Genomic DNA, 27,029 nt, shown 5'->3' on the forward strand with positions numbered 1-27,029 from the left:
TTTTAAGTTGAGTTTTTCACTTTTTAAACTTGTGCTGACATTTTGAACTTGTGCTGTTTTTTACTGATATTTAATGGTAAACCCTACATACCTGCTATCCAGGAGTGTTTAATAGAGCCTGTTGGCCTTTACACTCTTATGAGTCATCTCTGGATATTTTCATACTCACTTCCTGGGTTTTCCACAGATGAATCACCATCTTGAGCAGCAGTCTACTTGTTCAGGCGATGGTGGGGGTAAAGTAGTTAAGCAGGCCCAAAGCATCAATGCAGCTTATGAATTTACTGAGTATGAGAGTGGTGATATGTGTTATAAATTGAGTATCCTAAAACCTTTTGTATTTGTATTGATGTTTTAAGCTTGTGCTGTTCTTACTGAGATTGCTGCTAAAGTTTACATAACTACTGTCCTGTTGTCTCTAATAGAGTCTACTGGTCATTACTCTGATCAGATTCAACCCTGGTGTTTCAAACCCATCTGTGCATGTCTAAGCCCAGATTGTGGCTGTTGGCCACAAATTCTGCAATACTTAGGCTAAAGATTTTGGTCTGTGGGCTCTTTTTACTCCTCTGTAGAATTGTGTGATTTGGTAACCAACAGGGAATTAGATAACTTGGCATCAAAGACTTGGCATCGAAGGAACAACTCGTTGGATTAGGTCTGGTAACTCTGTTTAGGAATCATGCAATACGCCATGTTCCATTTTCAAACAATACAAAGAATGAATACAGCAAGTATATTAGGCCAAGAGTTAAGTTTGAAAAAAACAAGAGGGGGCGTTCAAGCGTGTTGATCAGCTCCTGTTCTGGGCTGAAAAAGTACATAATATTAATGACATAAATAAATCAAACTAGACATGATTTGCCTGACAGAAACATGGCTAAGATAAGACTGCCAAATAGTGCTGAAAGGTATCAAGCTTTATTTAGAGCTTTGTGGACGGGATGATCTATCACAAGCATAATTAATAATCTGTCTGTGGTATTACAAATGCATTGTATTCTATGACACTTGTATTATGATGGATGGGATACCAGCTATGTTGTGATGTAGTATCCTGACCACCAAACTTGACATAATGTCCAAAGTGCTATCACACTACCAAATAATTTCTGTGAATTCTATGGATATGCGGGCAGGGGGAGGTGGCTAGCTAAGTAAAGAAAAGGTATTCACCCTGATTTTGAAATTCTCCAAAATAAATTAATTGACTTGGTAAAAACTATTTGAGAAATACTTGTATGTTATAGAATACTGCAAGCTGCCTTAGAAATAACCAGGAGCACTCAATCTCTCGTTTAAATGCTTCCTCTTCACACAAAATTAGAAATCTAGGGCCCAGTTTATATGTTGGGGAGATACAAATGCGTCTCAGTGGCCATGAAATTCCCCCTCCACCTACATAGTTGTCTGCGCACCTGATTTAAATTCAGGAGGACCAAAGGTTGAAGGCGACAGAGACTACTCTATGTCTGCTGTGGTCAATCCCTCAAATGGCCCGAAGGAGTAATAGGCGTTGGAGGTTTGGCTGTATATTACCTCAACTAATTTAAATGGGTGGACATACAGCTTTTTTTCAATGCCTGTCACCACCCTGAAAAACCTGGTGGTAAGGGGCACTGACAAGTGGCCATCTCCACCGGGGCAGGAAACTCCCATGTGAAGAGGGCAATGTTGTTGTTTTTTAAGTAAAAGCAAATTGATGGTTTGACGTGTGTGGATGGAGCTCTCCATTAAATTAACAATGCTTTCAACAGATCCACTGTGATGGTGGTTCCTGTCAATGCTTGAAATATCCCCTGGGCTAGTGGACATTTCAAAGTTTGGCGGTCGGTACCTCTGTCAAGGTGATGGAGTAATTTACTTTGTCCCCCTGTTGAGGGACGGGAAGTTTGCCAACATTAAATCAGCCTAATAGTCCTGAGAGTCCTTAATTTTAAGTCTTCTTAATATACTGTCTGGCTTAGTATAAACAAAATTTAAAGAATCTTTGGAATTGTATAACTGAAAATTTTTGGGAGTCTGCTCACAAAGATGCTCACTCACTGGGTGTTATATGTAGCAATAATTACCTATGTAGATAGGGATAACAGTCGTAGTGCCATGGGCATATCATCTCTTTCTACAAAAGGTGAAGCCAAGAAAATAGCACTGAGTCATCCCTTTCTAAAAAATGCAACATTAAACCCAGATAAAGTAAATGTTTACAGGCCATTATTCCAACTCTCATTTATGGCTTAAGTGCTGGAGCAGGCGGTTTTTAACAATATAGCATCCTTTGTGACATCACAAAATCTGTTTCATTATATGGAGCCTGGATTTTGTGCAGAATGCAGCATTGTGGCTATAGGCCCAATAGTGCTAATCAATTTGAGCATATATGCAGACAAAAACACACCATTTGATCCCATTGACCATCAGCTGCTGCTTGACCATCTTGATGGCTGTGGCATCAGAGGCACTGGCATGCATGGGTGAAGAGCTTTTTGTGTAAACAGTCGTTCTTACCACTGCTAGAAAAAAGCACTGAATTATGGAATAACAAGGATCAGCCATTTCTCCTTTGCTTTTCAACGTATACATGGTCCTTTTGGCACAACTAATACAATCTTTTGGTCTTTCTCCCCCTATGTACACGGACGATACCCAAATACTTTTTGTGATTTATGGGGAACCCGACCTAGTAGCAGGAAACTTGAACAACTGTATGACAAAGATAAAGCAATGGGTGCTCTATAATCCTTTTCTGAATGCACAATCCTATCTCATTTGAAACAACAAACAGAAAAACCTTGCATGAATGTGGAAAGAGAAGCCTGGGAGTAGTGGTTAGTGTACTGTGACCTCAGAGATGCAATTGTAGTACTATCTTGATAGTGTGTAGCAAGGGACAGTGAGCATGTTAGGAGCTGCTTCAAGTGCTGCTGTAGATGTTTTTCCATCGTCTTCCAATGCCATTCTTCTCTCACAGACAGCAGACACAGACAGCTCCAGTGTTTTCTCCTTGCTGCCACCAATGGAGTTGAGATCTTCATTGAAAGCTTTCTCAATCAATGTCAGAATGGACTTTTTAAAAACTTCCTTAAAATTTTCCCCAATGAAGAGATAAAGAATGGGAGTGCAGCAGACATTGACACAACACAATATGGCAGAAACCATATACATTGCATAAACCACAACCTTTGAAATTTCTTCTTTGTAGATGGTCAAGCCATGATACAAGTGATAGGGAATCCAGCAGACAAAAAAAGACACAATGGCTGCCATTATGACCTGGAAGGGCTTCTTTGACTTGTTCAGTTTCTTCATCTTCATCTTCATGGCGATAGTGATGTAGCAGTAGCAGATTACCATAAATGGAAGAATAAAGCCAAAGATGAATTGAAAAATAAACATTGCCCAATGGTTCTTCTGCCTGATTGCATTGGCCTCAGGGCTGTCCCAGTTCTCTGAAAGAGCATAGTTCCTAAAACAGAAAGTTCTATTTTTTTCAACCTGCTTGGTATCCATGAAAACAAGCTCAGGTATGCTGAGGAGGAAGGCCAGTATCCATACTGCACCGCAGATCACCTTTGACCGCTTTATAGTCCTGCAACTCCTGACCGACAGAGGATGTATGACCAAAACGTAGCGGTCCAAGCTGATAATCATCAAAATTATCACAGAGGCATACATGCATAGCAAGCCAAGACCACTAATTATCTTACAAAGTGCCTTGCCAAGCACCCAGTGCATGTCCATCAGCACTGTAACAGAGAAAATTGGCAAAAGGATGGTGAATATCCAAGATGTCATGATGAGATGAAGAATCCAAATACTGCTGACCGTTTTTGTCATCTTAAACCCAAGTGTCCAGATGTACAGACTATTCACCATGAATGCAATGAAGAAGGTGGCCATGAAAAACAGGGAGGTCAGCAATTGCGGAAGTCTGACTGCTTCCATAGCAGAAATGTGTTTTTCCAATCAGCTCATACCAGACATTTACAGATGAAGGCCTACAAAAAATGATAAGCAAAACAAGTTATATATAATTTGATTTCATGTTATCTTATGATGAATACACTTCCATTCAGTTTATATGGACCTTCTGCTTTTCCAATTACTTTATCTTAATGTATTTCAAATTGTGTTTTGCCAATTTCTTCTTGTCTTTACAGTTTTGTTTATTACAGGTGTTTATGCCTTTGTCATTTAAATTGAGAGCTCTATAGCTTATCTTGGGGATCAACTTTATGGACCATATTCATGGCAAAGTCACACAGTGCAGCAAATCACCTTACTGCACTATGCTGCATGACAAGGAAAGGGCAGGAATGTGCTGTATTTAAAAGAATCAGGCACATTCATGACGTTGACCCTGCTTGGCTCCATATTGGCTGCCTAGTGCCAATTCAGGCACGTGCCTGGGTTGTGAGGAGGATTTGTTTTGTGCAGGGAGGGGCACTTTCCTGCACATAAACAATCCCCTGAGCCATTTAAAATTTTCCCTGTGTGCTGCAGAATGCAGTAGACACAGAAAGAGGAAGTAACAAAGAGAAATAAAGATATTTCTCCTTATTACCCCTCACTTGGGAAGGCATAGCATTTTGGCACATTCCCAGGTCTACAACTTCTAGTGAATCTGGAAATGCATTGAAATCCATGGGTGTTGCTTGGGAACACCCAGGCAACACCCATTGAACGACTCCCTGGGGCAAAGTAACACAACACAAATGATTTTGCGCTGCATTGAGTTACTCCAGATTTATCAAGCCTCTCAGGATCACGCAAGGTGGACTTGCGTTGCTTGATAAATCACATTTTGGGCTTGTGTTATGCATGCACCCATTGTGTTGTGCATGAGCGATGCAACCCCAGTCATAAATATGTCCCTGGGGAGGCATATTTTTACAAAAAATTGCCATTGGCCAGTGCCACACATTTTTTTGTGGTGCTGCATTTACGCCAATTTAAAAGAGCAGGAATGCACCATATTAATGAGATACGGTTCATTCCTGTCCTTTCAGCTAGTGCCAGTGAACAACTTGATGATACCGTCAATGTAGGCACCCTTGCACCATCGTTGTAGGCAGGATTGTTTTTGTGCTGTAAGGATGACTTTTCTGCGCAGAAACAATCCACTAAATATATTTCTCCTCATTACACATCCCCTGGGGAGGCATGCAGTTTTGACATATTCCCAGGTATACTGAGCCTTGTAAGTCTAGGAATGCCTCAAAACCTATGGGTACTGCATGGAAACACCCACAGCAGCACCCATGGAATGCCCCCCTGATGCAGTGTAAGGCAACACAGCAACTCACACTGCATTTCCTTACACCATATCTATGAGGGCATGTCAAGTTACGCAAAGTGACAGTGCATGGCATCATAGATATGCGCCTGCACTATACGTCACAAGAGCATCAAAAACACTCACCTCAATTCCTGGAGTGAAGTCATTATCCGATGCCAGGTGATATCCCAGTGTGCTATCAGGCAACTGATGGCAGTTCCTGGAATTATGTCACAAGCTAAAACTCTAGGCTGATAAACTGTATGTGTTTTTAAAAAATACTAGCTTTTTACCTTTGTGAAATAGCTGTTTTTACTTTACCAGGAGACATCACAATGTATCCCCACTGCCGGAGCGGAATGAAAAAACATTGAAATATGGGATGCCCTACCATTTTCACCTATATGGTGCAGCATGAAATTATAGTTAACTCTAATTCATGACCATGCTTGAGAAGAATCTTCTAAAGTCAGTAGGAACTAAAGAATAGAAGTGCCTGTACAACCTTGAAAAGCTTCAATATATCTCTGGTAACTTAACCTGTTTATCGTGGCCAGAAATGCTTAGGAAAAACAAGAATACATTTGTTATATCAAGTGAGAGTTTTTAAGAACAATTTGGACTGTTTTGGAGAAAATGGCACAAATTCTAATAACCTAAGCCAGGGCAATATATGCGTTTGGGCAACTAAATCAGATAATTGTGCTGTTGATATTAGTTACCAGTCTTGGATCATAGATGCAGATTTGGAGAACAAAATTAACAAAATAGTATGTATTTTTCTCTTGCAATCCTTAAATCTACTATGACTTCCATGAATCTTAGAAGTAGTTTTATGGAATTCATTGTGAAATCTGTCCAACATTAATGCACAACTGTAGCAATTGCACATTCATGCATGCTCAAAAATGTGTCCTTCAAGTTCACAGGCACTTTGATGCAAAGGCACTTTGAAACAGCTTGCTCTTCATGGGAATTTGTTTTCAAGCTACTTAATCTAGACCCATCTCCCATTTTGGGGTTCCTCACTGCCAGTTCTGACATTGGAGAGAGAAATATTCTCGCATTTGACAGAATTAATCTTTGACTTTATTCAAAGTAAAAAGATATCTACAGAATGTTTGTGAGTAAACCCATCTAAGCATGTTAGTTCTTTTTTTGTAATTAGCAAGCATGAGTTAACAATAAAACAACAAAGGCCCACATATGAGAATGATATTGGTTCCACCCTTCCTCAACTTCATGAGGAAACAGCAAACACATTCCTCTAAGATGAATCTTGTCCAGTTTTATTGTACCTCAAGCAGATATGTCACAAGAAGTCGGTCATGGGTAAATTGTGCTATGTTCCATCCTTACTATATGTCTCCTCTGCTCTGCACAACACTTTGCTACTTCACAACTCGTAACCCCTACTTGGCTGATAATGCACACTACTGGTTAAACTGATGTTTCTCTGATTCCCATAATGATGACCTAACTCTGTTGGCCCCTCTAGACATCCTTTTAGTTGCTTTTAATATCACATCCAGCCTTACATTGATCATATTCTTAATCTGAATACAATTCGGAGGGGTGGGTAATATTACAGCAGATCCTAAGGGGTGTTTGATGTCTAGGGCTGATGGTGGGGGTCATGGACCATCTTAGACTGAAATAGGCTTTACCTGCTGTCAGCAGCAGACTGTTTACTCAATTTTGCAAACCTGCCAAGGTGACCCTACCCATAAAAAGCTCTTGCAAGGATCTTCTGCTGCATAGGTGGATCAATCTGCTTAAAGCCAGTGTGCCCAGATTTCTAAGAAAAGGTTACTAATTGGAGAATCTGCTACAATTTAGGTTGAACCTATTGTACACTGGGCTGGCTGCTTGTTGGCGGCCCCCCAAGGAAGACACTCCTATTGATCCTACTAAATAAGCTATGGGCCTTATTCACAAAGGCCCACCTCACTTGTGGGCACAACCTCTACAATGAGAATTCTCATTGCAGACATTCCGCCCCAAGAATAGAGATTTCCTTACGACTGTGGGGCCTCCACCATGAGTGCTAGGCCTTTTGCAAATCAGGCCTTAAGGCCTTCGTTACGAGTTTGGTGGCGGAAAATGCCGCCCGCAAAAAAAAATCCTGCATTCAGGAGACCGCCACTGCGGTCTCATTCCCACGGCCTGTAATACAAGTTTCCAGCTGGGCCAGTGGGCGGAAAGAGAGTGTCTGCCCACTGGCCCAGCGGGAAACAGCCCACAACATTGACACCGGCTCGTAATCAAGCTGGCAGCAATGTTGCAGTGCGTCGGGCACTGCAGCATCCATCGCGCTTTTCACTGTCTGCTGTGTGACGGGGCTGTCCAGGGGGGGCCCTGCACTGCCCATGGCAAGTGCATGGGCCCCTGCGGGGCCCCTGGAACCCCGTCTCTGCCAGACTTTACATGTCAGTGCAGCACCACTACCCTGGCGGATTAAGACCACCGGTACAGCCAGGCCAATGGCTGGTAAAAAAGTGGCAGTGCCGGCGGTCTGACCCTGGCGCATTCGCATCGGTCATGATAAGCTGTATTAGGTAGAATGGAAGAGAATAGGGGCTTAGCTTTCACAGTCACCTACGCTGCCCTAATTGGAAATCTTGATGGAAGCTCATTCAGTTCTAGATCCTTGCATTTGTGTCCAAATGTGCTGAACTAGAGCACTTTCCCTGTTCTAGCTTCTGAATAGTTTATTGTTCATTTCTTGTAGGGTCTTAAGGCTGCCAGCCATTTGCGGAAGAAGCTCGCTCAGTATGTATCTAACGTTAGAAGATGAGAAGTACATAGCTAAGAGGGCTTGTTTTGAGTGATCCGAGCTGGGACTTTCTGTTCAAACCAGCTCCCAAGGGCATTACAAAGAGATGGTCCGAACCCACTGCAAATTTGGGGTAAAGAGGACATAGTCAGATGCACCAATTAGAAGGAATATTTCTCTTCAAATACAAACTACTTCCAGACTGGGATGGATGCAATGTAGGGTGGGAGGATGGAATTAAAGGAAGGAATTACTGGTGGTTTTGAAAGTGTCTCTTCTAAAGAGAGCATGTAAAATGTTCACTGCAGTAGTTTCTGGCAACAATACAGATTAAGGTAAGGCTAGCAGAGGAGTTCCTTGGTGGAATGATATGCAGTCATAAAATGCAACATGATAGAAATTCAAGTTCTGCATCTCTTTCTCCATTTATCTGCTCTCAACATGACCACATTCATGTTTCAACTCAAAGGGGAAACAAGCAGGAAAATGAAACACAATGGTTGTAGTGTGCAAGATGTACCACTGTAATCCTAAAAACAAAAGAGCAGCTACCAAGGAGTGTTGTAATCAAGATGTGAAGATCGCTTCTCAGATTGGTGAGATGTAGGCCAAGAGTTTCTAAAAAAACACAGTGCAGCAGAGCAAGTACGGTTCCAGCACTGAGTTGCATGAACTGCAGAGAGTAGAACTTTGCCATATCTATAAAGAAGGTGCGCCATAACTACAAATAAGTCTGCTCTCTCCCTGCTCTGGCCCTTTTTCAGCAGATATGTGCCAACTAAGGCACCCTTGCATCATAGTGCAAGGGTTCCTGAGTTGTGGTCAGCATAATTGTTTGTGCTGGAAGAGGTTCCTTCATGAACAAAAACTTTGCTTTAAGGCAATTTCCCCTTTGTATGTGTGTGTTAGTCCCATAGACAATAACTGACAGCTTCTGTAATTTATTATGAGAATACAGAGCCCAACCTTGATTATTTATTAAAACATTAAAACATGTCCCTGCCAATGTGGAGTAAGACTTTGCTCAGAATTCACTAATATCCATTCAGATGCATGGTAAGATTGTGCTGAGTGTTCCCACATTTGGGAGAAATTATGATTATATGACTTGCTTAGATTTAGAAAGACAGCCTCAGCATGGAGGCAGTAGAGGCATGCACAGCAAGAAAGAGAGACACACATGGACAGAGATGCATAAAGGTACACAGATAGGGACAGAAAGGTAAAATGAAAGACTTATAAAGATAGATAAGAGATATACTGGCAGAAACATATCGGTGGGTAGATAGGAGGATATATATTTATGCACAGACAATACAAGTGCGTACAGAGAATGAGCAGAGGCAGAAAGAGACCAATAAGGATAGAGTTGGCAGATAGATATATAGAGAGATAGAGGTATAACTGGAAATAGATAGGTAGGTAGAAACGAGATTCTGCAACACACATGCAAAGAGGGAAAAACAAGAAGAAATACAAATATTTTTCCTTGTTATGACAGCCTTGGGAAGGAGAGGGGTTCAGGATCTTACACACCTTGTAACAGTACACAGAATAGCATAACAAAGCATATTAAGATCATTTAGAGTCACAAAACATAACAAATCCCTGCACCACCCGTCATAGCATAACAACAAAGCTGGTCTTAGGATGGCATACCACACCATTGCAGCAAATAGCAGAGTAGCAGAACAGCACGGCGAAGTGTGGCATTGAATCGGCTGCATAGCATAGCATAGCAGAGTTTAACATAAGATAGCTTAGTGTTACATGGCCTTGTGCAGATCATCCCAGTGGAACATAAGAACATAGCATAAAACAGCATAGAGCAGCTTAGTGTAACATAACATGGCCCAGCATATGAAGATGCAACACAGGACAGTATGCAATAAACCTGTCCAACATTCCATTGCACGCAGGTGCAGCCCATGGACATAAATAAATGAAAAACAGGCACAAAATGTGTGTACTGTTAAATAAAGCTTTGCTGCAGACGGGGAGACCCTGGGAGGGGGATATGAGATTCACAAGGACTGTCCAGTTTGTGGAAAAAGAGGCCCTAAATAGTCTCCACATTTACTAGTAGTCTCCCACCACAATTGCTGCTGGCGCCTGCCACATCCTCTGCCTGGTCAGGGACCACAACCCACAGGGGCACGAGCTTGGATCATGTCCTGAGTTTACCTGTCAGGAGGCCATTATAAGTGAAGACTGTCATTACCTTATTTTCCCTTGAGAAGTCTCTATTTGTATATAAGGCCATTAAAATAAAATTATTTATTTAGTGGTCAGGGTAACCATGTTTGCTAGCAGCACAATCACCTCACATTGTTTTGCTGGCAGGTGTTACTCTAAGTAAAACCACATGAGCCATTGCCACCTGTATTATGTGATTTGCGGAAAACGTGCAGAACTGCATTTCCATTGAGGTGTTCCACATTTTTCATGCAGATCCCAAATTTGCAAGCAAAAGTCAAGCTTTTAAAAAAAATAATCTGTGAAGGGGTATCACCTCCCGAAATTCATACCTCATCTCTAGTGGATTCTACAGCAGGGACACTTGCATTTCTAAAGTCATCCATAAATGGTTGGAATAAGAAACCGGACAGATGATCCTGGGAATGAACTTTGGAAAGGAGTCCAGGTTCCCCTGCTAGTCCTAGATGAAATAATTCGCACAGCTGGTCTATGTTACAAAGTAGAGAGGTATTCAATAAATGCAACATAACTTGATGATGAACATTGACACCCTGGTACTTGGACAGTTAGTCCTATGTAACCATAAGACTTAGACACTCTGTCAGAGGGTAGAGCCTGTGAGATGCATCTCCTTTCAGGGGAATATGAAGTGACCGCATCACCCTGGTCCCACCACGCAGTTTGTTTCCACTCATTACGATTACTGAGTTGTACTCATCAGCAGAGGTTTTTCAGTTTTACTTCTACTCCATTCTCTCAGCTGTCCACTGCTTTCATTGGCCCCTAATGACCATGAGGCCCTTAATCACTCTTCCACCCAATGGGAATAAATTGAGAGCATACAATGCCTCGGTTACTTACCAGTAATCATCGTTTCCCCAAGTGCAGGTCTTCCTCGCCACAGTATTTGCACTATGAACTATGATGTGGTGAGTGTAAAGAAATGGCTCCCTGGTGCAGTTACCCCCCACTTTTTGCCTGATACTGATACTGACTTGACTGAGAAGTGTGCTGGGACCCTGCTAACCAGGCCCCAGCACCAGTGTTCTTTCACCTAAAATGTACTGTTGTCTCCACAATTGGCACAACCCTAGCACCCAGGTAAGTCTTTTGTAACTGATACCCCTGGCACCAAGGGCCCTGATGCCAGGGAAGGTCTCTAAGGGCTGCAGCATGTCTTATGCCACCCTAGGGACCCCTCACTCAGCACAGACACACTGCTTGCCAGCTTGTGTGTGCTGGTGGGGAGAAAATGACTAAGTCAACATGGCACTCCCCTCAGGGTGCCATGCCAACCTCACACTGCCTATGGCATAGGTAAGTCACCCCTCTAACAGGCCTTACAGCCCTAAGGCAGGGTGCACTATACCAGAGGTGAGGGCATACGTGTATGAGCACTATGCCCCTACAGTGTCTAAGCAAAACCTTAGACATTGTAAGTGCAGAGTAGCCATAAGAGTATATGGTCTGGGAGTCTGTCAAAAACGAACTCCACAGCTCCATAATGGCTACACTGAATACTGTGAAGTTTGGTATCAAACTTCTCAGAATAACAAACCCACACTGATGCCAGTGTTGGATTTATTAAAAAATGCACACAGAGGGCATCGTAGAGATGCCCCCTGTATTTTACCCAATTGTTTAGTGCAGGACTGACTGGTCTGTTCCAGCCTGGCGCTGAGAGACGAGTTTCTGACCCCATGTGGTGAGAGCCTTTGTGCTCTCTGAGGACAGAAACAAAAGCCTGCTCTGGGTGGAGGTGCTTCACACCTCCCCCCTGCAGGAACTGTAACACCTAGCAGTGAGCCTCAAAGGCTCAGGCTTCGTGTTACAATGCCCCAGGGCACTCTAGCTAGTGGAGATGCCCACCCCCCTGGACACAGCCCCCACTTTTGGCGGCAAGTCCAGGAGAGATAATGAGAAAAACAAGGAGGAGTCACTGGCTAGTCAGGACAGCCCCTAAGGTGTCCTGAGCTGTGGTGACTCTGACTTTTAGAAATCCTCCATCTTGCAGATGGAGGATTCTCCCAATAGGATTAGGGCTGTGCCCCCCTCCCCTCAGGGAGGAGGCACAAAGAGGGTGTAGCCACCCTCAGGGCTAGTAGCCATTGGCTACTAACCCCCCAGACCTAAACACACCCCTAAATCGAGTATTTAGGGGCTCCCAGAACACAGCAAGATAGATTCCTGCAACCTAAGAAGAAGAGGACTGCTGAACTGAAAAACCTGCGGAGAAGACAGAGACACCAACTGCTTTGGCCCCAGCTCTACCGGCCTGTCTCCCCACTTCTAAAGACACTGCTCCAGCGACGCGTTCCCAGTGTTCAGCAACCTCTGAAACCTCAGAGGACTACCCTGCATCTAGAAGGACCAAGAACTCCCAAGGACAGCGGCTCTGTTCTCCAAAGACTGCAACTTTGCAACAAAGAAGCAACTTTGAAACAACACACGTTTCCCTCCGGAAGCGTGAGACTTTGCACTCTGCACCCGACGCCCCCGGCTCGACTTGTGGAGAACAAATACCACAGGGAGGACTCCCCGGCGACTACGAGACCGTGAGCAGCCAGAGTTGACCCCCCTGAACCCCTACAGCGACGCCTGCAGAGGGAATCCCTAGGCTCCCCCTGACCGCGACTGCCTGCTTCAAAGACCCGACGCCTGGTAAAGACACTGCACCCGCAGCCCCCAGGACCTGAAGGATCCGACCTCCAGTGCAGGAGCGACCCCCAGGTGGCCCTCTCCCTTGCCCAGGTGGCGGCTACCCCGAGAAGCCCCCCCCCCCTTGCCTGCCTGCCTCGCTGAAGAGACCCCTTGGTCTCCCATTGAAACCTATTATGAACCCGACGCCTGTTTGCACACTGCACCCGACCGCCCCCGTGCCGCTGAGGGTGTACTTTTTGTGCTGACTTGTGTCCCCCCCCGGTGCCCTACAAAACCCCCCTGGTCTGCCCTCCGAAGACGCGGGTACTTACCTGCTGGCAGACTGGAACCGGGCCACCCCCTTCTCCATTGAAACCTATGTGTTTTGGGCACCACTTTGACCTCTGCACCTGACCGGCCCTGAGCTGCTGGTGTGGTAACTTTGGGGTTGCTCTGAACCCCCAACGGTGGGCTACCTTGGACCCAAACTTGGACCCCGTAGGTGGTTTACTTACCTGCAAAAACTAACAAACACTTACCTCCCCCAGGAACTGTTGAAAATTGCAGTGTCTAGTTTTAAAATAGCTACATGTCATTTATGTGAAAACTGTATATGCTATTTTGCTAATTCAAAGTTCCTAAAGTTCCTAAGTGAAATACCTTTCATTTGAAGAATTACTTGTAAATCTTGAACATGTGGTTCTTAAAATAAACTAAGAAAATATATTTTTCTATACAAAAACCTATTGGCCTGGAATTGTCTCTGAGTGTGTGTTCCTCATTTATTGCCTGTGTGTGTACAACAAATGCTTAACACTACTCCTCTGATAAGCCTACTGCTCGACCACACTACCACAAAATAGAGCATTAGAATTATCTCTTTTTGCCACTATCTTACCTCTAAGGGGAACCCTTGGACTCTGTGCATACTATTCCTTACTTCAAAATAGTGCATACAGAGCCAACTTCCTACAGTGAGGAAGACAGAAAAAGAGGGAATGCCCCAGTTACTTACAGGTAATCTTCATTACTCTGAGTCCAGGTCTTCCTCGCCACAGTATTTGCACTATGAACTACATCATGGTGAGGAAGACAGACGAGGAGGTAATACCCCAGTTACTTACAGGTAATCCGTTACTCTGAGTCCAAGCCTCTCTCGCCACAGTATTTGCACTATGAACTATATTGTGGTGAGACAGACAGATAAGGAGGTAATACCCCAGTTACCAGGTCTTTCTCACCACAGTATTTGCACTATTAACTATATCATGGTGAGGAAGGCAGGCGAGGAGGTAATACCCCAGTTACTTACTAGTAACCTTCATTACTCTGAGTCCAGGTCTAACCTCGCCACAGTATTTGCACTATGAACTATATCGTGGTGAGGAAGACAGACGAGGAGGTAATGCCCCATTTACTTACTGGTACTCTTCATTACTCTGTGTCCAGGTCTTCCCCACCGCAGTATTTGCACTATGAACTATACTGTGGTAAGGCAGACAGACAAGGATGTAATGCCCCAGTTACTTACTGGTAATCTCCATCTTCATTGCCACAGTATTTGCCCCATTGACTACACTGTGGTGAGGAACACAGAAAGGGAGGAAATGCCCCAGTTACCTACTGGTAATCTTCATTACTCTGAGTCCAGGTCTTCCTCACTACAGTGCAGCTCACAGTGTAATTACTTGGATAAGGAAGACAGACCAGGCGGTAACAAGGCTCAAACTTCATTTTTATTTTTTATTTTTTTATTTTAGAAAAGTCCTCTGTAGGCAACCCTCAAGACACTATTGGCAATCCTAACTCTAAAGGAAGTTCTGTGCAAGACTTTGAATTTTAGATTAGGCAAGTCTACAGCCAAGATGTCTATTTTTTTATACAAAGCATCACAAATCGACATTTGCATTGCTTAGTAAATACCAAAATGGATTTTGCGTCAGATCAACAAAGTGATGCAAAACTGACACAAAATCTTTGTAAATCTGGGCCCTCCTTTTTTGTGTAGAGTGATGGTGTTACCATCTAACCAACTGGTGATGGTATATCTGGCAAAGAGCAATGACTTACCCAGAGAAGATGCTCGCTGATTATACCAAGTCAACAGCTGCTAAAAGTCCCTGCTCTGGTTTCACTAGCCTGTCACACATTAATTTTCTCCTTCTTTTCAAGGCATAATCTGCAACCAGAAAATACAACTTGGATACAAAATGGTTCACTTTGTAATAGGTAGACTAACCCGACAGTTATTATCTCCCATTGCATACTTCCTTTGCGACGCATGGTCCCTTTGAATAAAGCTGATGAAGCGTTCACTGCCAAGAGTCCTCTGTAATGTTTAGGGGCATATTTAAGAGCCCCTTGTGCCAACTTAGCCCTGACATGGCATCATTCTTTTGGCGCTAAACTGCGCTAATGTGGCATTTTCCCCACACCACATTATTCCTGTGCCAGGCATAAGGTATGCAAGGGGGCATTCCCCGGTTAGTGGGGGGCAAAAAATCTAAAAGATTTCCTTACGCCATTTGTTTCAGCACTTTTAAGGCCTGCTCAGGGCAGATACACCATTATTCATAATGGGTCTCTAAGTACTCTGTAGGAGTAGTTCCAACATTTTAGCGAAACTCATTCAGAGTACATGAATAGCATTAAAAAAATGCCGCTATTGCCTCCCCTATCCTGCGCCATGGTGTGCCGTATTGTAAATACGGCGCACACATAGTGGCAGTAGGGGGGCGTTAACGGGCACAAGGAAAGGGGCGCAAGGAAAGGGTCACTGCACTGGTTGCAGCGCCACGTTCCTTAAATCTGCCCCTTCATGCTTTAGGAAGGTCTAAAAAATCAGAACATACAAAGTGCTTCTGCCTGAAAGCACAGACCTGGCTGAAGGTGTCATACATAACGTGGAGCCACTTGTCAGTAATGTGTAAGAGACGGGGGCTGCTGTCAGCCAGGTGGTGCCAAAAGTCTGAGGCACTTAAAATCGGGGGAAGAAAGCTCAGACAATGGGATCATCCAGGAGATGAGATGTCCTCAGGGGGTCCTCGTTATGTATGTTATCTTCAACTAGTCCTTGACTTTTGTAGGTGTCATGAGCATAGACTGGAAAATCCCAGCACCTCAACTGGAGCGTTTCAAGGATATTTGAAGGGGAATAACGTGGAAACTCGAAAAATAGCAGGTGAGCCGGTGGTTACCGGTGTGGGGCACCGGCACTTAGGTTTCTGCATCAGGCATTTGCTGCGACCAAAGACACTTATGGGATAGACGGAGAAAGAGACAGACGAAAAAGCGTCACAAAGGGAGGAAGCAGAAAGCCACAGGAGTGAGCTGAAGGGGCAGGGAGTGGCTGTAAATGGATTAAAAAGGCTCGAGATGGCTCGCACGTTTAAATGCAGCAGCCACGCGTTTCAAAAGAAAGCTTTGGGCACCTGCACGTTTTTTTTTACAAATTAAGCACTGCTCCCACCATTTCACTACCCAAGCCTTACATTCCCTTATTGTTACGTATCAACCATTTTTTTTTTTTCTGTTTTATTATCAACCTTCTTTAACAAACGGCGCCAGGACTAAAAGTTCTGATATCAAAAGAAATGTTGATATAAATAAGGTAGAAGTCATTTTTTCTCACAGAAGGTACCAACCACCTCGCCTTATTTTTCCCATAGATTCTGTAGCTGGGTTACTTAGGCTGTGGCATCTTCAATGGTCCGCAGGGTGCACAAATAAAGGGGAGCCCTTTGTTATTGTACCCATTACAAACATGCGGTGTTTGCTTGCATTAATATTCATAAGAAAGGCCACTAGCTATTTTGCATATAGTGCTTATTAAAGAAGGACAACATTTTAATGCCACCAGTAATATATGTCAATGTATAATATTTGCCATTCATAAAAGTGCAAAAGGGGTGCACTTAAGACAAAGGTTTTTAAGCGAGAAATGTCATGGCAAAATGTTTTTGCAGAAATTTGCTTTGCCTACATGCAGTTAATAATATTTAGACTCCAAGCCTCCCATGGGAGATAAATATGCCATTGGAGATATATAGCGGCAAACCAACTGCTTTAAATACATCCTAGAATCTGGTGTAATTGCCATGGTATCATCCATGGAGCACGCTGAGATATAAGATAATTGTTTCATGACTTACCTTTTGCTGGTCAGCTGTCAGATTTCAGTCGAAGCACTGACTGCTACATGCTTCTTCGTGCTGAAAATACTTGCCTAAGCAGTTCCTCAAATAACTTCCGCACGCGAAGTTCTGTCTCTGTCCCTGTCTATGACAGGCAATTATTAACTATCATTGCTTTTACTCTCCCTTAAAACTTAAAACTTACAAGCTAAAGAGGAACACAAAAACACGTTGTTTCTGATGAAAGGGGAGGGACTTTGCTTTCCAAATCTGTTCCTAAGAGTTTGCAGACTTTATCAATTTAAATGAAGGTTAAAAAACGGGTAAAAAATGTACCATAAGATGGTTATGACAGAGAAAAAAATAGAATGCAATAACTTACTTTTTAAAGGAACATTTTCACACGCAAACAGCTTCCTATCCTCAGCCTTTTCAGGTTTCACCAAAAGAGAGATTTTAGGTGTTTAAAAGATCTATTGTGGACAATACCAGCACGTTCCTCTCTCTTTGGGCCCGCCCCCTGCTTACCATTGGTCGCCTTACTCATCAATCTCTTCGATCTCCTTTGCCTGCTTTCTTTTTTATGGCTTGCTTTCCTCTTCCTGTGTTTGCCCCTCCCTGCATCATAGCACCTTTACATTGCTTTCATACGGGTAACTTGCTTCCTTCCGCTGATCACATCTGGGAACTACTTTTTGTCCCAGCAGCCCATGAGAGAGCATCCGTTTCCTTTCTCTCTTCCTTTTGTGCTGGCTTCCCTACAAATATCTGTTCCCTCTCCCCCATCTGTGTCATATTGCCAACATCCCCCATCTTGTCCATTCCATTTACCGTCCTCTCTTAAGTATTACAGTTGTACAAACAATTACAAGTTATTGCCAATATCAGGTCAAGCTGAAAAAAGAAAAGGAAAATAGATGCTCTCAATACACATATCTATTTCTCACATAGTAATCTTTTTAAAAACAGTAACACAAAAGGGGAAGTGCACAGCGTTCTTAGTGCTCACAACAACAAGCCAATGCAAGTTCCTGAAAAGAGTAGGCAAGAATAAAGAGCCAACACACATAAATAGAAACGCTGCGTGTTCAACGTAATCTGATTTTCACAGCCACATTATTATATTTTGACGGTGGAATTCCAGCTGTGGTGCTGTGGATGGTGTTTCAACCTTTTAATTATTTGGCGAGGCCTTCATCAGGAGCAATGGACTAGGGAATCCGCTGTAATAATTCATGGGCCGGTATCACTGCTGCATACCCACTTGTAATTGTATCTTTGTGCATTGAGAGGCTAGTTTTATATTTTGTTCTTTTACAGTTTGACATTATACAAGCAATAAGTTGCACCGGTTTATACAACTGGAATACTTAAGTGTGTGTAGTAAATGAGACTCCAGTAACCATTTTTTCTTAAAAAGTTATGTAATTACCTAGGTTACCTTTGGGCATATTGGGTTGCTGATATTCCTGTGTATATTTGGTGCAAGGTCACTCCATTTTTTAAAATTAGCTTTTGCACGTGTACACATTTTTTTATTTACTGTTCAGAGATTGTTGGGATGTTAAGTAAAACAAATAACAAAATGGTGGCTGCATGCGTACATCATCACGCTGGCCCCATAGCGCCATGATACATAGGCATGTGCATGATGACGTCGGCAGTTGTACAAGTTATGGTACCTTTCTTTTATTGTTGTTTTTTGCTGATACTGCACAGCCTTCTTGAACTTCTACTTTTCAGCCTCGAAAAATATGCAAAGTTACCTAATATGTTATATATGCATGAACACCCTTAGGGAAGATTTAGGCGTCATTTGTTTTTTTTACACTAAAAAGGTTCAGTGTGTGATACATTTTGCAAGACTCAACTGTTTCAAATGTGCATAAAAATAGTCCACAAAAGCGGAATTTAAAGAGAAAAAATTGCAGTGAACTTACAGATAAAAAAAGTTTGCTTCGATTAGTGAAAAAACGCGCTGCTGTGAATATTAACTTTAGCAGAAATCCTTTCTATGGGCAAAATAGAACCCGGCAACAGGCTAATTTAGGGAAGTTTGCAAAACAGCTGTCGAAACAACTTCGAACAGACCTATTATTAATGTGACTAGTGAAAGAGTGGCGAATATTTGCAGGTTCTTGAGTAGATTTCAAAATAGAAATCCCTTAACAAAAGGGTCTCTAACATCAACCAAAGAGCAATTCACGAACCCAAAGAGATGTCACAAGCAGTAACTACTTTCTCAAATCTAGTATTTTCCTACAATTTGTGAAGTACTGTGTGACAATTTGAATGGCAACAGGCCCTTAACATAACAAGCACTGCCAAAGCCAATAGGTCTCAATCATAACTCCTATTGGCATTGCCAATGGATCTTTTCTCTGCACATGGCAAAGAAAAAACATTTCAAGATGGTCCCCGTGCGTGTGCACTGAAGTGAGATGGCTTTCATTTTTTTTTTCTTGAGGCAAAAAAAAAAAACAATGTAAAACAGGTGCCATCCACGCACATGCATGAGCAAACAAGGTTAATTTCATTCATTGACTCCTTGGGGGGCAATGTTAGGAAAGCAAGGGGGCTGCAGCCATGCATGCAGGCCCTAGAGACCTGCAAGTAATGCATAAACAGAGTGAAGGGCCCAATAACACAGAGAAGCCAAGACAGAGACACAAAGAGGGAAGGAAAATAGCCCCTTATATACTACAATGCTAGATTGTGACATCAGGAGTGGAATTCTATAACTTATCCAATCATACCACAGTAAGACCACAATGTTCCTTGTGTGGGGTAATCTAAAAAATAAGAAGGAAAGACATTCAGTCGTGAGCAGGGAACTGAGGTAAATATTATACCAATGTCATTGAATCACGAGCAAGGGGCGAACACAAATACCACAAGTCTTCATTGGATACAATAAGTAAATATACCAGCAAACAGGTGAATTTGAGTTTAGGTGATTTATTTTTTGGTTGCTAACTTTGCAAATTTGATTTTATGGCTGCAAATGTTAGTTTGTAAGAAAATGGGTAATTAGTGGGGAGGAGTGGAAGTCCTATTCAAATTATAGACAAAATACTAGTCAGTGCTTGAGGCCACCCCGACAATGCACCATTTTCTCATCTTTAATTTCATTGTAAAGTTTACACTGATATTACTGTGGACACATATTTCATCCTTTGCAGAAATCAAACGCACAACGAGATCGATTAATCTTTTGCCCCGGACAGATGTGTGGTGAACCATAAAGAATTACTTCAACACCTCTCCAATAACACTATGACATCAGGAATCTAGTTCAAAGCTTTATTGCAACACAAGCTAAAAGTCATGTGGACTGTTAGCCATTGGGTCTCTAGTTGGCAGAGGTATGTCTCCTGTCCAGGTAGGGATCACAGTCCTAGTCAGGTCACAATACAACCTAAATTAGCCTGTGCTCACCGTCCGCTAGCTTGACACAGAGCAGGCAGGCTTAACTTTAGAAGTCAACGTGTAAAGTATTTGTGCAATAACCCATATAGTAACATAGTGAAACACCACAAAAAGTATTCCACACCTGTTTAGGAAGAGAAATAATATTTCTCTGAATAAAATAAGACCGAAACAAGAAAAATCTATTATACACAAGAGAAGATATCACTTTTTAAACGTTTAAATGAGCCTCAATCCTTAGGAATCAATGGTTGTATCCTTTTAACACACAGAACTTTGGATGCATAAAAAATAATGGCACAGAGGGGCCGCATAGGAGCTGTCACAACTCCACTGTTACGCCTCTATGGGACGCTGTAGAAAGATCATCTGCAGCCTGAGAATCATCATTAAAACTCATCCAGAGTCCCTTTCTGACTCCTACTAGCCTTCCATTTCTATGTTGTTTGCTACTGAGAACCTATATTTGTTTCCATGGACTTCAAGACCCATAATGCACGGCCTAGTAGTCAATAAGACCTGGAATCTGCTGTTCATTGCTTCCTATAGAAATAGTCCTGCTGTTCCTCTGTACTTGATTCTCTCCTCAAGGACTTGTGAGAGACTGGAATCACACACATCTGTGATCAGTCTTGTGCAGCCCAGCCATGAGACCCAGCCTTGGGCTTGCTGCTGCCTGGAACTGCTTATAAGCTGCCACTTTCTGGAGCTCCCTGTTCATACATTGAAGTTTGTTCCTTGGTGTGCAGGACCTCTTGGTTTCTGTTCCAGCCTTGTTCCTGCTTGCCTCTGCCCTGTTTGCTGTGCAGCCTGCTACAGATGTTTGCCAGCCCTGTTTACTGTGCTCTGTTCCTGTATAGTCTACTACATACTTGTCCCCGCCCTGTTTGCTGTGCTCTGTTCCTGTGCTGACTGCTTCAGTTTTTTCCCAGTCCTGTTTGCCGTGTCCTGTTCCTCTGCAGCCGACTACAGATTTTTCCCAGACCTACTTGCTGTGTCCTGTTCTTGTGCAGCCTGCTACAGATTTCCCAGCCCTGCTTGCCTTTGCTTTTTCTTTAGTCTGGCTTTTTGTACTCATGGTGCAGTCCTTGAGCTGCTCCTTTTCTAATTGTTCCTAGTTTGCTATTATTTTCAATTTACTTATTCCTTTTGCTTCTACCTTAACTCATGTGATTTATCTTTTGCGTCTTAGATTTTGCCTAGTTTCTGTTCCCTTTCTCTTTGACTCTCTATGATTCTTTGCAGTCTCTAGTCCTCTTGAAATTCAAGTCTCTAGCTTGTTACAGTTTCCTAGATCCTTGTGTATGACTTACCTGTTCTCCAGTTTTTTCCTTGCCTTACTTCTCTTGAAGTTCAAGTCTTGTGCTTGTAACAGTTTCTGAGAATCCTTGTATGCCTTGGATTAGTTTTCTCGATGTTCAAGTCTTGTGCTTGTTACAGGTTCCTAGAATCCTTGCATGACTTACCTGTTCTCAAGTTTTCTTCGTTGCATAACCTTCTCCTGAAATATTATCTATGGTTCTTAGGCTCCTTGCTAGCGTTTTCTCTGTAATTTCCTCTTGGGCTATTGTGTCTGGTAAGTGTACTGTTAGTTCTCACCTGTGTATAAGTGTTTTCCTTTATACAGGGGTTGGCTCCTGGTTTCCAGGAGACATTTCCTGCCCCATCCTTTGTCTTTTGTTGTGTGTAGTCTTAAGTGCTTTATCTGTGACAGTGTGCCATTTCTAGTTTCTAGGAATTTCCACTGTCTCCAGCTGGACCCATAAGGACTTGTCTCGTGTATGTAAGTACAATCCTTGTTTGTGCCCTAAGGGTTCAGAGGCAGAATCGCTTCTACTGCTTCTCTTCTATGGGGCTTGCGGGATCACTATCTGTAAGAGTAATCTGCACAGAGGCATTGACATTCCCTGTTACTGTGGGAAGTTCTGAGCCTTAACTGTGTACAGCCTTATTGGTAACCAGTGTGTTGTCCATTTTTTGTTTCTTCTCTTTTTGTTCACGCTAGGGTTGTTCTGCTGTCACTATCTTGTTCCTGTGCTCAACCTGTTCTGTCCTGGTGTATGCCTTTTTCTACTCCCCTGGTTCTGTACACTATATCCAGAGGGAGATAATCCATGACCTTGAGGGGTGCTCTGCCTCATGTTCCAAGAGACTCCATACTGACAGGAGGAGATGTGTCAAAAAGTAAAGTGATGCACTGATTTTTACGATGTGGCAAAGGCAATGCTTTGTTTCTTTCAATGCTGCTAGGTGATGCATTGGTTTCAAGGAGCACAGCCTTGGTTCCTCACTGTGATGTGTGTGGATATTTTGATGCCCAGGGATGATGCGTTGAAAACCCATTGAGCAGTGGCAACAGGTGCTGCATCGATCCAGCAGGTGATGCAGTGATTTATTTAGCTGTGAGGCAGGCGCTGTGTTGATCCGGCAGGCATTGCATTGAATTTTGAAGGCGTTACATCGATTTGGACGTGCAGGATTTTCTCTTCTTTGATGAAGATTTTAATAGCCCTGAGACCTGAGAACAGGAGGCAAGGTCAATCTAAGCCCTTGGAGAACACTTGAGAAGGAATGCAGAGTCCTTCTAGCGGACTCAGAAGTCAGCAGGCAGCAGGGCAACAAGCAGGCCAGCAGTCCTTCCAGCAACAGCAGTCTTTCCAGCAAAGCAGTCCAGATGAGTCCTTTGGGCAGCCAGGCAGTCCCTCTGACAGAGTCCAGTTGTAGGTCTGGAAGTGTCTGATTTGGTGGGGTCACAGACTCAGTATATATACCCAAAAGTGCATTTGAAGTGGAGGAAACTTCAAAGAGTGGTTTTGAAGTGCACAATTTTCCCTTTCAACACAGCATTGTCTGGCAGGATTCCTGTAGGGGTTATCAGTCCTCTGTGTGAGGGTGGACCACTGGCCTTTGAAGTGTAAAAGAGAGCCCCTCCACACTTCAAGCACCAGGGAAACCCATCCATATGCAGATGAATGCAGATACAGCTGAGTGTTCTGTGTTTATGGCTGTCTGGTTGGAATGCACAAGGGGAGCTGTCAACCAGCACAGACCGGACGTGGATTGGAGACAGTCTGTAATGCACAGATGACAGTAAATGGAAAGAAATGCCTGCTTTCTAAAAGTGGCATTTATGAAATAGTAATGTAGAATCCAACTTCACCAGTAAGTAGGATTTCTCACTACCATTCCAACCATACCAAATATGACCAGTCTATTTCTCTCAGATCAGAAATTACCACTTAAAAGCATATAAGGGAATCTCTAATGCTGACCTATAAGAGGAGCAGGCTTCACAGTAGTGATAAACCACTTTGGGAGTTTTTCACTACCAGGACATGTAAAACACATGTCCTGCCTTTTACTTACAGAGTCCCCTATTCTATTGGTTACCTAGGGCCTACCTTAGTGGTGACATATTTGAGAGAAAAGGAGAATTTAAGGCTTGACAAATACTTTTAAGTGGCAGTAAAACTGCACTTACTTGCCTGGCAATCGCAGACCTGAGACATGTTTAAAGGGTTACTTATGTGGGTGGCACAATCAGTGCTACAGGTCCACTAGAGGCGTTTATTTTGCACGCTGTGGGCACATCTGATGCACTTTACTAGGGATTTCTAGTTAAATTCAATATGCCAATTGTGTATGAGCCAATGTTACCATGTTGAGGGTAGAGAGTACAAGCACTTTAGCACTGGTCAGCAGTGGTAAAGTGTGCAGAGTCCTAAAACCATCAAAAATTAGATCAGAAAAATGGAGGGAGGCAGGCAAAAAGTTGGGGAAGACCACACTAAGGCTGTCAGATCTAACATAGACTATGAATGAAAACAAGTTATAAAGATACATAATCACCAAAAGTTGTCCAAGGCAACAAAATAAGTTCAGGCTTACTAACATTAGCAAAACTAAGCATTCAAGAAGAATGATACAACAAGTTAACATAAAGATCTGAGACACTGATATTACATGTTGTTCAGATTTCACAATCAGCTACACAATTCAATTTCAGTTAAATCAACAACCTTAGGCTGGGCATATGTCAACCCTACAACTAACCAAATTAGGGACATACATGTGTGAGTAACATATGCAGGCAAACTACAAAAACAAAAAAAGGACAAAAATAATTTGGAAAATAAAACAGCTAGGGGAGCAGGGCACTAACTATGAAAAAATAAAAAAAAGGGTCAGCATAGTGGAGAGTCTAACCTAAAAAGGGATTTTCAAGGGGCAAGGGCAAATGGCAGGGAGGAAGATACCACTCCAAGGGTCACAGCATTCAGGGAATCTTCATCAGCCAACCATTAGGTCAGCAAGGCATCACAAGGCATCAGGAGAGTGTCTGTCTCAAGCCACGACAGAGCAAGAGCTGAATCAGGACTGGCCAAAGTTTCAATGTCCATCAGTGTTTCAAGTTTCATGTTCTGATTGGTTGACATCACTTTAGGTCACACTAAAGGGACATCATTCATTAAGAATAAATTGTCAACTTCACTTTGCAACAGTTTGTTTGATTCCCAGGTTATAACCATCGGATCATCTCAGTTCGGTGTGAATCCAAATATTTCTAAACAAAAAGAATGCCATATTTCTGCAACATAAATTCTCAAGGTTAAATATACTCATCTTCCACTGTTAGACAATAGGTTTTTTACAAGCTCGGACTTTGCTTCTCATGGGAAGGATATCTGAAATAAGACTGTTATGGAAAGAAACAATTCAGCAGGTTTACATGACTGTGAAATGCAAGCTCTAGATACCTTAGTTATGCAAATACAAGAAAATACAAAAGGCATTTAATTAATACTTGTTAATGAAACACACATAATAGGCAAACGTAGAACTCCATCATTAATAATATATCATTAGTCTAAGTAAAACATTGCAATATAAATTGTAAAGAGCTTTGCTGTTGAATTACATTAAGTATAACAGAGAACTGCAGTTTTTCACTTGCACATATTTTCAAAGTTATTAATCTGTCACTAAACATTAGAAATGCACATTTGTTTTGACATAGGTTATTGGTTTCTGGTCTAAATTATGCTTTAACATCAATTTTGTTTAATTAACTGTGGGAAAACTGGGCTGATTGCAGAAACCCTACTTCCTTGTTGCCCAAATTTTTCACTTATGCTGGTGTTTTCCTGACTCTTATGGTCCCCTGGGCACTGCTAACCAGTCCCAGGGCCTGTGCTCTGAGTAAAAGGATTATGCAAATTAGGCTAATTACAATTGGTTGTGTCAACCTACCTATTACTCCCTAGTATATGGTAGGGCATGTAGGTTTAGGGACCCCAGCATAGGTAGTGCCCCATAGGCGCACTGCTGTGGTGCCCAGGGTCATATTAAAGGCAGGCCTGCATTGCTGGCTATTTGTATGTTAAAATGTACCCCAAATTTAACTTTGGAATAAAAAATACTTTCAAAGTTGTAAACAACCTTATTTTTACATATGTCACCCATAGGGTGTGCCCTATGTGCCCCCAGGTTTGGGACCCTATAAAATATGTTTTATAAGCCCTGGTGAGGGATAAATAGCCACATTTATTTTCCCTCATTGTAGTGAATGGGCTACATAGGCTAACATGGGGAGACTTTATTTTTAATTAATAAAGTCTCAAAAGGAGCTAGATATTTCCAGTCTAGCATCAAACTTATTGTTATAATAAATCCAATAACTTGCCATTGTTGAAATTAATATAACTTGCACATAGAAAGAGTTTTAGAACTCTTGCTAAAAGTTACCAGGTTCAGCTCTGTAGTGTCCTCTCTGATGGGCCAGCCTCTGATCGGATGACAAGTACCAGTGGTCATTTTTGGATGTGAGTCAGGTGCATTCTGGAGATTGGAGTCCTAACTCTCAAGGAGCAACTCAGAGTTTCTGGAACCTTGGGATAAGTTGTGGACTCCTAAAGGACCTTCAAAGACCTTCTGGAAGAAAATCCAGAAGTTTGGATAAGATTGGAGCACCATTGGAAAAAAGCTCCATAAGTGGACTGACCCGATGTCATGAGTCTGTCACAAAAAATTCGAAGTCTGAGGGTAGAATTCTTCACTGAGTTCTCCTGAGACGTGTATCCGAAGAGGGCACCAGGGAGGTTGGATTTGACTTGTGACTTTGTCCCGGTGAAAAAAAAGCTTCAAGAAAAAGATTAAGTCAGAAGGTAAAACTTTGACCGAGGCATTCTGCTCACAGTAGCTGAGCAGGGCTCCACTGCAGTCCACCATAAATTTTACCTTTGCCCTGGTTGAGTGCGACCAGATGTCCAGATTGTCGCTTTTAGTTTCTATGTGCTAAAAACATTTAGGGCCAGACGTATCAAACGTTTTTCCATTCGCAAACAGTGCGAATCACTAAATTTGGCCGTTTGTGAATGCAAAAAATGCCTTTCACAATGTATGAAAGGCATTTGCAGTTCAATTTTAAGGAATCTCATAAATAGCGATTCCTTGAAATTGCGACCCTACTTAGAGAATCACAAATTACGATTCTCTAATTAGGAAATTGCAAATAGAGAATTCCTATTTGTGATTTCCAAAGCACATGTATCAAGCATTTACTAAATGTGAACTG

The 27,029-nt window shown here is 42.5% G+C and overlaps 1 protein-coding gene across 2 annotated transcripts; it reads right to left on the reverse strand.

The window, feature by feature from the left end:
- Nucleotides 1-905: 905 nt before the first annotated feature.
- Nucleotides 906-17,480, reverse strand: LOC138246559 (probable G-protein coupled receptor 33). 2 transcript variants are annotated; one of them, XM_069201235.1, is made up of 2 exons: nucleotides 17,409-17,480; nucleotides 906-3,998 (listed from the first exon to the last, which is right to left on the reverse strand). In XM_069201235.1, the coding sequence occupies exon 2, from the start codon at nucleotides 3,943-3,945 to the stop codon at nucleotides 2,866-2,868; it is 1,080 nt and encodes a 359-aa protein (XP_069057336.1). In that variant the 5' UTR covers nucleotides 3,946-3,998; nucleotides 17,409-17,480; the 3' UTR covers nucleotides 906-2,865. The 2 variants fall into 2 exon arrangements, with proteins under 2 accessions (XP_069057336.1, XP_069057337.1); XM_069201236.1 differs by lacking the exon at nucleotides 17,409-17,480 and adding an exon at nucleotides 17,045-17,165.
- Nucleotides 17,481-27,029: the final 9,549 nt, after the last annotated feature.

Source organism: Pleurodeles waltl, chromosome 7 (genome assembly GCF_031143425.1).
Source record: "Pleurodeles waltl isolate 20211129_DDA chromosome 7, aPleWal1.hap1.20221129, whole genome shotgun sequence".
NCBI lineage: Eukaryota > Metazoa > Chordata > Amphibia > Caudata > Salamandridae > Pleurodeles > Pleurodeles waltl.

What these genes read in the sequence shown, in the direction of transcription:
- LOC138246559 (XM_069201235.1), bottom strand. Translation starts at nt 3,945, where the DNA reads ATGGAAGCAGTCAGACTTCCGCAATTGCTGACCTCCCTGTTTTTCATG.